The sequence below is a fragment of the Microtus pennsylvanicus genome, chromosome 8 (assembly GCF_037038515.1).
Source record: "Microtus pennsylvanicus isolate mMicPen1 chromosome 8, mMicPen1.hap1, whole genome shotgun sequence".
Classification (NCBI taxonomy): Eukaryota; Metazoa; Chordata; class Mammalia; order Rodentia; family Cricetidae; genus Microtus; species Microtus pennsylvanicus.
The window spans coordinates 72,597,693-72,612,011 of NC_134586.1; the positions used below are offsets into that span (position 1 = coordinate 72,597,693).

The following is a 14,319-nucleotide window of genomic DNA, read 5'->3' on the forward strand; positions in this document are numbered from 1 at the left end:
GTTACTATAAGTATATATACATTATACACACACACAGTAACTATGAGTCATCAGACATGTATACCATATGTTAGGATTAGATCTGTGTGATTGGCATCTCTATCAAAATTCTCTCTACCGGCAATTTTGAAAGATGCTATTAACTGTTGTCAACCAGTTAGCATAATCTTCCTGTCCACCAGCACCCTGCCCCTGTTGACTGTCCTTTATTACTCTCCGAACCCCCTTCCCCCGGGCAGTTTGAACCATGATCCTATTCTATATGTCTTTAAAATCAACATTTTAGCTGGATGGTGGCAAGGGCCTTTAATCCCAGCACTCAGCAGGCAGAGGCAGGTGGACCTCTGTGAGCTGGAGGCCTCGTGGTCTACAGAGTGAGTTCTAGGGCAGCCAGAGCTACAAAGAGAAACCTTGTCTCAAAAAACAAAATCAACTTTTTATTTTCTACATATAAGTAAGAACATTCGACATTTGAATAACAAGGTCTTGAACTATTTTAATTTTATTCATAACAGTTAAAGGAAAGCACAGACTAGGGACTGAAGTAAAACACAAAAGATGTCTCACCCAAATAAGGCTATCAGTAGGCAGGATTTACATAAAGAGGCCAAGGAGAAATTGCAGAGGTGAAAAGCACAATACTGAAATGAGGGTTGCACCGAAGGGATGCAGCATGCGTGTGAGAAGGCAGGGAAAAGACACAGTGGGTGTGAACACAGGTCAGCTGACGTTGTTCAGAGTAGGAAGGAAAAAGGAGAAAGAAAGGCAGGGAAAAGACACAGTAGGTGTGAACACAGGTCAGCTGACGTCGTTCAGAGCAGAAGAAAAAAGAAGAAAGGCAGGGAAAAGACACAGTAGGTGTGAACACAGGTCAGCTGACGCCATTCAGAGCAGAAAGAGAAAAAGGAGAAAGAAAGGCAGGGAAAAGACACAGTAGGTGTGAACACAGGTCAGCTGACGTTGTTCAGAGCAGGAAGGAAAAAGGATGAAGAAAAAATAGCGGAAGCCTAAGAAATGCAAATGTGGAAATCCAGGGGAGGAAACAGAAAAGTGCAGAAAGGACAGCTGGAGACATGTTGAAGACGTGTTCCTCTGGCAGTGACCCCGTCTCAAAGCCTGTGGCCCGGACTGAAGGAAATGCCCACCTTTCTGCTATGATCACTTGTCAGGTGGAAGACGGTGGGGTGGCCTGCTCTCCATAACCACATGAGCCAATACCCGCTCTGTCCTATATATGAACACATACACACAATTGTGTGTATCATGAGAATGTATCTGCAGTAAGAACGTGTGTGCGTGTGCATGTGTGTGTGTGCGCGCGCGCACGTGCGCGCTATTGGCTATTGGTTCTGTTTCTCTGAGAAACTCTTAAAAGTGGATGTGAGGTTTCCTTGGTCGGGGAGGGGAGGTAAAAACATTGCTGAAATGAGCAGTCAGTCACTAGGCATCCAGCACTGTGCGTATACCAGAAGACACTGAACTAACAGCACACTTGCAGTGGTTAAAAGGAATGGATAAATATTACTGAAGCGACATTGAGAGAAACAATTAATAAATGTCATCTCCTGAAACTAAAAGGCTTCTATAAAGCAAAGGCCACAGTCAACAAGACAAAATGGCAGCCTACAGTATGGGAAAAGATCTTCACCAACCCCACATTGGACAGAGGACTGATCTCCAAAATATACAAAGAACTCAAGAAATTGGTCATCAAAAGAACAAATAATCCAATAAAAAAATGGGTACAGACCTAAACACAGAATTCTCAACAGAGGAATCTAAAATGGAAATGTTCAACTTAAGGAAACGTTCAACACCCTTAGGCATCAGAGAAATGCAAATCAAAAAAAAAAACTCTGAGATTCCATCTTACACCTGCAAGAATGGCCAAGATCAAAAACACTGATGACAACTTATTCTGGAGAGGATGTGGGGTAAAGGGAACACTTCTGCATTTCTGGTAGGAGTACAAACTGATACAGACCCTCTGGATGTCAGTATGGTGATTTCTCAGAAAATTAGGAAATAATATTCCTCAAGACCCAGTAATACCACTTTTGGGTATATAGCCAAAGTATGATCAATCATACCACAAGGACATGGGCTCAGGTATGTTCATAGCAGCTTTGTTTGTCCTAGCCAAAACCTGGAATCAACCTAAATGCCCTGCTACCCAAGAATGGATAAGGAAAATGTGGTACATTTACACAATGGAGTACTACACAGCAGCAAAAAATAATGACATCTTGAAATTTGTGGACAAATGGTTGGATCTAGAAAACATTATATTGAGTGAGATAAGCCAGACCCAGAAAGACAAATACCATATGTACTCATTCATAAGTGGCTTTTAGACATAAAACAAAAAAAAAAGAAAAGCAGCCTACAATTCACAATCCCAGAGAACCTAGACAACAAAGAGAATTCTAAGAGAGACATACATGGGAAGTAGAAAAAGACAAGATCTCCTGAGCAAATTGGGAGCAGGAGGATTATGGGAGAGGATAGGAGGGAAGGGGAAAGAAAGGGAGAGGAGTGTAGAAAAATATATACCTCAATAAAAATAATTTTAAAAAAATTTTAAAGTTGCTGAAGCAAAACAAGGTGAGATGATATGTTTTAACACATGTCAAGATTTACTCTAGCCTATTAGAGTCATTTAGACATGGTCCTGGTCAAAGCTAGATGAGCAGATGGCTAAAAGAGAACAGAAAAATCAGAAATAGAGCCACGTAATTTGGGAAACCATTTGTAATGAAAGTGACCCTTTAGAGCAATGAAGAAAAAATAATCATGTTTATATATAGCCTTGAGCCAGTGGGACGGCCATACACATGAAATGTACCTCAGCTTGTGCGGGTAAATCAATCCTGATAGCTGGTACATATAAACATGGCAGGCAAAGCAATAGAGGATAATATAGAAAATATTATCGGGGGGGCTGGAGAGATGGCTCAGAAGTTAAGAGCATAGCCTGCTCTTCCAGAGGTCCTGAGTTCAATTCCCAGCAACCACATGGTGGCTCACAACCATCTGTGATGGGTCTGGTGCCCTCTTCTGGCCAACAGGCATACACACAGACAGAATATTGTATACATAATAAATAAATATTTAAAAAAGAAAAGAAAATATCATCAGAAGTATGGAAATATTTTTTAAATGAAATATAAAAAAGAGAGATCATTTAAAAGGTTGGCAAGCTAGGTGTCATTGTACACACCTATAACCCTAACACCCAGGAGGTGAAGGAAGAGAATTTCACATTCATAGCCAACCTGAACTATGCAGAGTCTGAAACTCACTGAGCAAAGACAACTGCAGCCAAACTTAATGACCTAAGTTCAGTTCCTGAGTCCCACATGGTGAAAGGAGAGATCCAGCTCCTGTAATTGTCCTGTGACTTCCATATGCACACCATGAAACCTAAGTTCCCATGCACATAGATGTGACACACATGCGTGTACAGAGAATATAAATAAATGTAATTTTAAATTAGCTAAAATTGCTTTAAGATAGCATGAAAGTCTTCCACTGTTGTTCCACCAGAGTCCAGTCAATTTCCCTGGGCCAGGGACAAGGCCCCATTGCCGAGAAGATGATCAAGGATGCAATGAAGACTGGAAACTGGGTGTTCCTGCAGAACTGCCATCTTGCTGTTTCCTGGATGCTGGCAATGGAAGAGCTGATCAAAACCTTCACAGATCCAAGTAAGTCGTGCACGTTCCTCTGAGTAATGGCACCATCCTCACACGGCTTTGCTTATCCAGGTGGTCTAATGGAGAGTCTCCACTAGAGACCTCATTCTTTCTCTTATTGGGAAGAAAGAGTTGAGCAATAGGGAAATTGGGTAAAGTTCCCCCAACAGGACTCAAAAACAGGCCTTGAACTCCGAGTAAGGGGATGGCACATTGAATCATTTGTTGCACATCATATTCTGTGGGAAGCCACCTGATAAAAAAAAAAAAAGAAATAGAAAAACAGGCTTGGGTCGAGAAAAGACAATACATCTTACCCATACAATGAAGAGTGCAGAGCTTCCGCATTGTGGCACAGTCCTTGAATCCCTGCACTTGAGATGTAAAGGCAGCAAGATCAGGAGTACAAAGTTATCTTTGGCTCCAAGGCAAGTTAAAGAACAGCCTGAGATACAAGACGCCCTGTCTAAAATAAAACAAATAGAAATAGAGAGAAGTATAGGACCAGGAGTGCTGGTGCACACCTTTAGTCCCAGTGTTCCAGAGGCAGGGGCAAGTTTGAAGCCAGCCTTATCTGTGTCATCTCAAAAAAATAAAAATAAAAAAAGTCAGAGCCAGGATGCCATAGGGAGAGCAGCAAATGACCTCGGGTGTCCATGGCACTTTCTCGGGAGCTTTGCCAGCTATAGAAAGCTTCCAGAGAGGGTAAGAGCTGTGACTCTTGTCTCAGTTACTCAGTGCTGCACATGGAGGAAACAAGCTGCTTCTTTACAGGGTGCCCAGCTGCCTCGGTCACTAAGTCTCCCTCCCTGAAAGGCCCCTCCTCCCCAGTGTCATCCTTCTACATTTCGGTGGGAAATGGTGAGGGGGAAACGACCTCACACCCAACGAGAAGTGACAAGGTCTTCACCACAGGTCAAAGTTCAGAGTCACAAAAACAGTTCCTGGCAGTAGGGCTCCTTGCCAGCTCTTGAAGAAGCCTTAGAAGACTGACAGGGGATGGTCATGAAGTCCCGCCCCCAGCCAAGGAGCTATATTGGCAATTGATAGCTGCTGGGAGAGGGGGAGTTGATTTTTGCTGAGTGTGGCCCCTGGTAAGGACACCATGCTTCACTGGAAGGTCACACACCTAAGATTATTTGGGCAGCACAAACAGGACTTGATAGGTGTAAAAAAAAAAAAAGACTCAGAGTTGTATGAAAGGGACATGGGAGAAGTTCAGAGAGAAAATGGAAAGATCAAAAATTCTCAAAGAACCAATAAAACTATATACTAAATAAATAAAGGTAAATTTTTATTGATATATCTAATTTCTTTATTAAAGCATGCAGGCATCTAGACTGCAAGCCCCCTGATGGGAAGTCTCAAGATCAACCACTGCTTTGATCCTCATACAGTTATGATACTTGATATGTACAAACAGTCTTTCGCAGCCTTGTCTTTCCTCTCTAGAATAACTGTTTCCACAGAAAAGGACTCCTACAAGCTATACATTTTTCCTTCCTGCTAGCTATACATTTTCCTTCCTGCTGTTTTGTCTTTGTCTTAACAGCTCAGACCATCAAGGAGACGTTCCGACTTTTTCTAAGCTCCATGCCTAGTCCAACATTTCCGGTGACAGTCCTTCAGAACTCTGTCAAGGTATGGCATGTATGCAGCTAGAATGCAGAAACGGACATTTCCTGTCCTGACTGCCTGGTCCCAAACAACTGACACAGAGGCTGAATATTGCTTATAAATGCTTGACTGAGCGCTCAGGCATATTACTAGCTAACTCTTGCACTTAAATTATCCCATATTTCTCTCTATACTTTGCCACATGGCTTAGTACCTTTTCTTAGTTATAGCATTCTCATCTTCTCTTCATTTACTGGTGACTTTCTGACCCCGCCCTTTCTCTTCCCAGAATTCTCCTTAGTTTAGTTTCCCCATCTATACTTTCTGCCTGGCTACTAGCCAATCAGCGTTTTACTAAACCAATCTGAGTGACAAATCTTTACAGTGTACAAGAAGATTATTTCACAGCAAGAGTGTGAGAGATTTGGTCCAGGTGATATAGAGCTTGCAGAGATCCGTGTAACGGACTTTAAGAGCAGGCAGGGAAGTGGTTTTCCAAGACAGTTCTTATTTTTGCATGTCCTGGTCTCCAGGCCATCCAAGTCTTCCGACTCTCCCCTCCCTCACATGCATGGAGTCATGAGGATGATGCCCCTCTCAGAGCTGAAGGACTCTTTCCACATTTGACGGACAAGAAGGCCTCCAGTTTCTAGGTTTCAGTGCAGCAAATTTCCAGCATGAGGGAAATCTTTGGTATGAAAAACAAGAGACGCCTCTTGCCTCCCTTCCCTCATGTCATGGTACTTAGTGGGACAAAGTATGCAGGATAGTTCTGTATTTTGATAGGACCACGAGATCCAATGGAAACTTATTAGGCTCTCTGGCTTATGTTTAATGGGTGAGGAAAAGACCCAAAATGGAAATATCTGGGGTTCTTCTGATGGTGGTTCAACCATGGTGGTTCTGAGGACCCCACTAGACTCTGTTCTCCATGGACAAGATAAAAAGTAGTGGTGTTGGGAGATGGTTTAGTGAGTAACAAAACTTGCTGCACAAGCGTGAGTACCTGAGTTCAAACCCCCAGCACTCACATAAAAAGCCAGGCATAACATACATACCTATAACACAGGTGAATGGAGGGAGAGTTGAGAAAATACTGGGGCTTGCCCATCTCTAGCCTATCTCTGGGGTCAGTGAGAGACTCTATCTCAAATAAATAAGATAGTGATAGAGTATAACTCCAGATATCCTCCTCTAGCCCCTAGCACACATGGGTGTGCACATACACACACACACACACGTACACACACACATACACACACACATACACACACACACTCACACGCACGCACATACACACACACGCACACATGCACATACACTACACAAAGCAGGCCTAACCATTCGAAAATGCCCCATGAACATTAATTACCCTTATCTCCATGGCTCCAGTATATAATGCAACCCTCTCTGCCATGTTTGATCTCTAAATCCAGGTAACCAATGAGCCTCCAAAGGGCTTACGTGCAAATATCAGAAGAGCCTTTACTGAGATGACACCTTCATTTTTTGAAGAAAATATACTTGGAAGAAAATGGAGACAACTAATATTTGGCATTTGTTTCTTCCATGCAATTATTCAGGTATATTCCATCATGGTTTTTAAAAAGATTTAATTTCTATTTATTTGTGTATATATCTATGTTTATGTGTGTGTGAGAGAGAGAGAGAGTGTGTATACCACGTATGTCTGGGTACTTTGGCCAACCAAAAGGGAGTGTTGAACCCTCTGATTCTTGAGTTAGAGATAGTCATGAGCCACCTGACATGGGTGCTGGAACCCAAACTTGGGTCTCCTGGAAGGGCAGCAAGCACTCAAACCCCTGGGCATCTCTCTCTAGACTCCAATTCTGCTTTTTTTCTTTCTTTTTTTTTTTTTTTTTTTTTTGGTTTTTCAAGACAGGGTTTCTCTGTGGTTTTGGAGCCTGTCCTGGAACTAGCTCTTGTGGACCAGGCTGGTCTCGAACTCACAGAGATCCACCTGCCTCTGCCTCCCGAGTGCTGGGATTAAAGGCGTGCGCCACCACCGCCCGGCTCCAATTCTGCTTTTTAACAGCAATAAAGAAGTGTTCCGTGTTAGAAATATGTAAATAGTTAAGACGTAAGTGAAAACTTGAAAACGGCGTTTGAAATGCTAAGGCCCCATTCTGTGTTGGAAATCAAGCTTACTTAGCACAGCCACCAATGTCACTGCCTTCCTTGCCTCAGCACCTCACAGCCCCAGCTCTTGCCCCTATCCTGGTCTGCCTGAAGAATACCTTCGCCCAGGTGAATGCATGAGGTCCAGTTCAACAGGTCAACTCTTTCTCACACTCCAAATCTGCTTCCCCTCCAGGATCCAGTCCCCACACCGGTGGTCCCTTTCACTCAGTGACATACAGTAAAACCTCAAAAAGATTTTTAGCCTTTACTCGCCCCCATTTACTTTGCCAGTCTTCAAGGTCCCCTTGTTTTGTGTCGGTTGTCGTTTTCGGGTATAATCTTTCCTTCTGCACAATCTCACTACACAACCCAGACTCCCTCGACTCTGCAGCCCGCCTGTCTTAGCCTCCCAGACTCTGAGACGGTAGGCACATGCACCACACTCAGTTTGGTTCATGTGTCTCCCTTGTGCTAGTTCACCCCTTCCTGACCCTCGGGATGAGCTCACCACCTTCAAGAGACTCCTCCTTACCTCTGACTAGAGCCCTAAAGCTTCTGAAAGACACCTCTCAAAGCAGCACCAGTTTCCTTCCATCTGTTCAAGATGCATCACTCCGCCCGTTACACACCCTGTGACCCTGTGCTTGAACTCTGACTCTTGACTTATTTCTGGATGTTATTGTTAGCTTTCTGGTTTTCAACTGTATGTGCTCTACCGAGAAAGAGTCTCTGGAGGAAAAGGAATGGGTAAAGATGCAAGATACGGAATAAATAAACAAAATGATCTAAAGGGATCAGAAACTCCACAGATGGAGCTCTGTAACATTTAGTAGAAATTTGAGCTACAGGAGAGAATATATAACCAACTTCTGACGCAACCATCAATTTAAAATTAAGAAATGGAGAGGATGGTAAAATATTAAAGGGGGAGGAGATTTAACTATGGCAAGTGATGGCACAAAAATTGTGATTATGTATACCAGTTTTAGTTGTCTGCAGTCATTGATGTCACCATGGAGAAGTCATCAGGTACCGGCATGGCATGTCTACAGGCATAGGAAAACTCCTTCAGAGAGTAGGAGGGAGATGGCGATGTGATGGTTAGTTCTAGCTGCCACTTGACACAACCTGGAATCCATGGAGGGTTGTCAGGATCAACTTGGCCTGAAGGGGCATCTGTGGGAAATTGTTTGGATTATTAACTAGTGTGGGAAGACCCAGTCCTCTGCAGGAGGCACCATTTCCCAGGCTTGGGTGAGAAACAGTGCAACCATAAATTTGAATCTCCCTGACCTCATCTCTGACAGACAAACTCTCTTGGGTCTTAAGTTGTGTGAGAGTAAAGCAAGCTGAGCATTCTCTCCGCCCTTGCCTGTGTCTAGGATGAGACCAGTTGCTTCAAGTTCCTGCTAACATGGCTCCCCCATAGTAATGGCCTTTAATCTGGAGCTGAAAGTGAAAAATAAGCCCTTTCTCCCCTGAGCTGCTTTTTGTCTGCATATTTTACCACAGCGATGGAAATAACCTAGGACAAGGACTCTCGCTCTCCCTCCTTCCTTTTCCATTTCCCTTTCTCTCTCAGAGTTACAGTGTGCTTCTGTGCCAAACTCTAGGTGGGCTGGGCATTTTTCCTAGTTTGAAATGTTTTGTTTTACTCTACAGAGCAAAGTTTCTTCTGATAGATCTGCCTAAGCTCCCATAACAGATTTTCTTTTAAAAACATGGGGAGAATTGAATGAAGATGTTTTTGGCCTGTTTTGGTAAAAGCCTGGCTGAAGCTGAACCAAATGTTTCTAGCTGATTGCAGTATTGGCTGTCCACCGTGGGTGAAAACTTTCATCTTTCAGTACTGAAAATTAACTTCATCATCATTATGCAAAATTAACCTCATCAGTTGTGTCTCAGAATGTTCTCCTCTTCCATTATAGGAGAGAAAGAAGTTTGGCCCCCTTGGCTGGAATATCTGTTATGAATTTAATGACAGTGATAGAGAATGTGCCTTGCTGAACCTCAACCTTTACTGCCACGAAGGGAAGATCCCCTGGGATGCTCTAATTTACATTACTGGTCAGTGTGCGCACGGGACCTGGGCACCTGTCTGTGAAGCAGAGCTATTGATTTACACCTGCCCGGCCCCTGTGAAGACTGTGTTCTCCCCCATTGTTTAATGTTGGCAGTGACAACTCATGGCCCCTTTGTGAACTTACAACAGTGACAAGCATGTCATGAGAATATTTGCACATAGAAAATTGGGGAGACATTTCTCCCCAGTAGCAATAATACCAGACATCGTGTGTGTCTGTGTGTGTGTCTCAGTGATATATATATATATGTGCTCACTGAGATATATATATAGATATATATATAGATATATGCTCATGTTGTGTCTGTACATGTGTGCACATGTAAAATCTAGAGGTAGACATTAAGTGTGCTCCTAAACCATTTTTTTATTCTTTGAAGATTTCATATACATATCCAATATGTATTAAACACATCTACCTTTCTTATCCCCTCTCCCACTCTGCTTAGGCAAAGGGAGAGCCATTTTTCTTTGGGGCTGTGACCACTGGTAGGTTTCCAGTTTACTTTCTGAGGCAGAGCCTCTCACTGAACCTGGAGCTCACTGTTTGACTAGGCTGACTGACCAATGAGCTGGAGGAACCTGCCTGTCTCTGCCCTCACTCCCAGTGCCGGGAGTACAGACACAAGCCACGAGGCCAGGCTCTCCTGCAGATGCAGGGGATGGAGATTCAGGTTCTCATGCCGGGGCAACAGGCACTTTACTGGCAGCCATCTTGTTAGCCCCAGGCACTACTTTATATAGCTAAAATGAGTCTGTATGCTAAAGTCTTAAGTCAGCCTGGACAATGTATCGTATGTGAAATCCTTCTGGGAACACTATAGTGGATCTAGAACTTTCCCAAGGCATTATATTAGCATTAAAAATCATTCCATGTGGTCCCTTCCCGCACGTGTTTTTGGGGCGACACTGAAGCAGGCTGAGTGCTGCATCTATGGAGAGAGAAACAGTGCAACCATAAATTTGAATCCCCCCGACCTCATCTCTGACAGACAAACTCTCTCTTTCGCTCTAATTTATGAGGTAGATACAGATCTACTGTCTTTCAGCAAATGTGAGGTTCCGTTTTCTCGGTGAGCTCAAACGAAAGCAATGTTTCATGGAAAGTGAGTACATTTTAGAATCTGACAGTCACTGAGGGGGGGTGTGGGGTCAACACTCAAGAACCTTCTGAAACAAAGGAAAAGGAAAGAAATCCTTCAGAAGAGTCCAATAACTTTAGTTTCTGTTATTTGAAAGAATAAAGCTGTGGAACTGAAGAGATGGTTTGGTGGTTAAGAGCATTCGCTGTTTTTACAGAGGACCTGGGTTCAGTTCCCAGCAATGACATGGGAGCTCACTAGAGCTTCTAAGGCCAGTTCCAAGTGATCTGATGTCCTCTTCTGACCCCTGTAGGTTCCTGCACACAGTGCGTCTAAACTCATGCAGGATCACATACATACACACATAATTTAAAAAAATAAAGTAAAATAATGAGGAGAGCATACACATGTTTCATTTTTCCTGCTTTTTAAAAGTTGACTTATTAGAGGGACATAGCAACCACTTTCAGTACCAACTAAATGTGCATAAAAATAAACCTATTCAAATTTGTTAATGTAAAAAAATAGGAATATCTTTTAAAATGCAAGCTCCCTTTCAGGTGAAATCACCTATGGTGGGCGAGTGACTGACACCTGGGACCAGAGATGTCTTCGAACTGTCTTGAAAAGATTTTTCTCTCCCGAGACACTGAGTGATGACTATAAGTACTCAGAATCAGGTAAATGACTTTTATGCCAAAAGTCCCTTCCCCAGAAGTCTCGGACAGCCATATGCCCTGTCCATAGTGACAGCTTTATCCCCGCCTCGTGTTTAACGCTGTCAAAGCTGGCTTGGCAGTGAGAACGCAGTACTGTATGTTATATAGCAACCACTCTGAATTTGTTTGGCATTAAATTTGATTGTAATATATCTAAATGCATTTTTGGAGATATGGAATAATGTATTTTTAATATAATTGGAGAACACTTCCATGACCAAATATTGAGTAACGAAGAAGTATGAATTGGAGGCAACTCTTTTGGGGTCAGACAGTAAACAGATCAATGGCTTGAGTGTCAGTTCCTTCGAGGAAGAAATCTGATTACAACACTGTCAGCTCACCAAAGCTCCTGGTGTTAAGTCACTAGACGCTGCTTCCAGTCAACCGTACGCCTTGTCATCACTGGGGAAAGGGCAGTGATGTTATATTTCAATATTTCGCAAATGTAGCCTTTGATTTGATGAATTATAATCTATTTACCAAATCAACACAAGGACATTTTCTAACATGAGCACAAATTTGGATCCCTTAATGAGGCTCACTTCCAACAGCGTCCAGAACCCTGCTGGGCTCCCTACGCTGAAAAGATCATGATGCTAATCTCTGCTGCTCATGTGACTTGGGGCCAGAACAGCGGCTGATGGTGATGAGTATGAATTGTTCTCGGAGAAGACGTGTGCTCTGTGTCCAGCACCACGCTGGGCAGCTCACAATCACCTGTAATCCCAGTTTCAGGGAGCCCAGCACCCTCTTTCTGTCCTCCACGGGCACATGCGCTCACATGTACATAGCCGTGGGAAGACACACACACACACAGAAACATTGTGTAATTAAAATAAGAACCAGGCCAGGCAGTGCTGATTCATTTTATACACATTTGTCTTCTGCTTTTTATTGACAGGCATCTATTTCTCCCCCTTGGCTGACAGTCTCCAAGAGTTTAAGGACTACATTGAAGATCTACCTTTGATAGATGATCCAGAAATTTTTGGAATGCATGAAAATGCCAACCTAGTTTTTCAGGTATGTTGTCTTTCTGCTTAATATACATATTTACATTTGCATATAAACTCGAGACATTGCTCCTGCCCTCACAGCTCTGTGAGCTACAGTGCCTTCAGGAAAAAGTAAAAGGCTGGTTAGCCTCTCTTTTAGCAATGGTTTCAATTCACTCTGCTGCCTTCGAGGTCTTTCATGAGACTCACTTCCCTCAGTGGCCAGAATCCTTCTGGCTCCATACTCTAAAAAGATGAAAATGCTAATCTCTGATGCCCAAGGCCTCACGAAAAATGAATGTAACTAGACACAGACTTCACAGAATCCTAAGATGCACGTGTGTGTGTGTGAGCGCATTCACATGTGTGTGTGTTCCCTTCTCCTGCCCTTCTCCCACCACATTGAACACATTTGGCTCCTGTTACACGAAGGTTATGGTTAGAGCAGAACACTACAGTTCCGAATGCTCCAAGTGTCTCTTCTCAGCGCCTTGGTTCAGATTCTGTGGGTAAATACCCGAGGAAGATAATTAACCTTGCTCTCTCAAAGTAGTCAAGGTACCAGACCACAGCACTAGGTCACGACCCCTTTGGGGGTCTAATGACCCTTTCACAGGGGTCACCTAAGACCATTGGAAAAAACAGATATTTACACTATGATTCATAACAGTAGCAAAATTACAGCGATGAAGTAAAAGCAAAAATATTTTCTGATTGGGTTCACCACACTTGAGGACCTCGCATGACCCAGCTTCATCTTAGCATCTCAGGCATCCATAAAGAATAGCGCTGTCTCTGAGGACTCCAGACATCTCTAACGGTCAAGGATTAGATCAGTAGAAGAGGCCCGGGGTGGGGAGATCATCTTTCTTTTCAAGTTAAATTTTGCCTGCATACATGTGAGAAGGTGAAGCCACCAGCCAGTGGTGGTGCAGGCCTTTAATCCCAGCACTCAGGAGGCAGAGGCAGGTGGATCTCTGTGAGTTCGAGGCCAGCCTGGTCTACAAAGCTAGTTCCAGGACAACCAGGACTGTTACACAGAGAAACCCTGTCTTGAAAAACCAAAAGAAAGAAGGTGAGGTCTACCACAGTATCAAGGAATCTACAACACCGGACTCCCCAGAAAGCACACCACAGGAGGTCAGTGTTCTGACCCCTGGTTTCATGTTTGCCAACAATGCTGCTGCTGCTGCATTTAGCAGGACATTAAGATAATATGTCATGGTTTCTGCTGATCTGCTTTCAGGAGAGTGTACTTGTGGCTAAGCCTTCTATCTACTCCACTCTGACCTCTGACTGCTTCTTCTAAATGGTGGAGGGATGAGGAAAGATAGGGAAGTGGACAAAAGAAAGAAAGCATGGGAGGGCTGGCCTAGCCTTCTCTTGAGGACAGCTTCAAGAGGGATAAAGCCACCCCACCCTAACCCCTCCCCCCACATACACACGCGCACACACACACAAACGCGCACGCACACACGCACACGCCTGTCATTGTAGGCATTGTAAACCAGGCATGGAGTCTGTGCTTTCCATTGGTTTCAGAATGTGTCGTGAGTCCCTGACCTGTTTCTCTCCGCAAAGCTCCTTCTACGGTTCTGGATTAACGTTGCAGCCACTCTCCTTTGAACAAATGTCCCTTTTTCTTCCTTAGGATTCGGATAAGATAAAAGCTGGAAAGATGGCTCAGCAGTTAAGAGCACTGACTGCTCTTCCAGGGGGCTTGGGTTCGATTCCCAGCACCCACATGGCAGCTCATGACCATCTCTAACTCTAACTCCAGGGGACTCATGCACTCTGGGACATGAACATGGTGCACAAACACGCAAGCAAACCACCCATATCTATAATACAATGTACAGAGGTGGGCATGTGACCCAAGCTTAACCAAAGGCTGCACCTCCTCCCTCGGCCATTGTAATTGGTCCAAGAAGTGCACAGATGTCCAGCAGGGAGTACACAAATGCTGGGTTTCAGGAAGGGCTC

The 14,319-nt window shown here is 43.7% G+C and overlaps 1 protein-coding gene across 1 annotated transcript in view; it reads left to right on the forward strand.

Moving 5' to 3' along the window:
* Positions 1-14,319, forward strand: part of Dnah6 (dynein axonemal heavy chain 6) — a 182,621-nt gene that overhangs the window by 150,215 nt on the left and 18,087 nt on the right. Inside the window, exons 65-70 of the mRNA XM_075983804.1 lie at positions 3,547-3,707; positions 5,248-5,336; positions 6,749-6,895; positions 9,383-9,521; positions 11,180-11,299; positions 12,243-12,364. Coding sequence (XP_075839919.1) covers positions 3,547-3,707; positions 5,248-5,336; positions 6,749-6,895; positions 9,383-9,521; positions 11,180-11,299; positions 12,243-12,364 — 778 coding nt within the window. The remainder of the gene's footprint in view (positions 1-3,546; positions 3,708-5,247; positions 5,337-6,748; positions 6,896-9,382; positions 9,522-11,179; positions 11,300-12,242; positions 12,365-14,319) is intronic.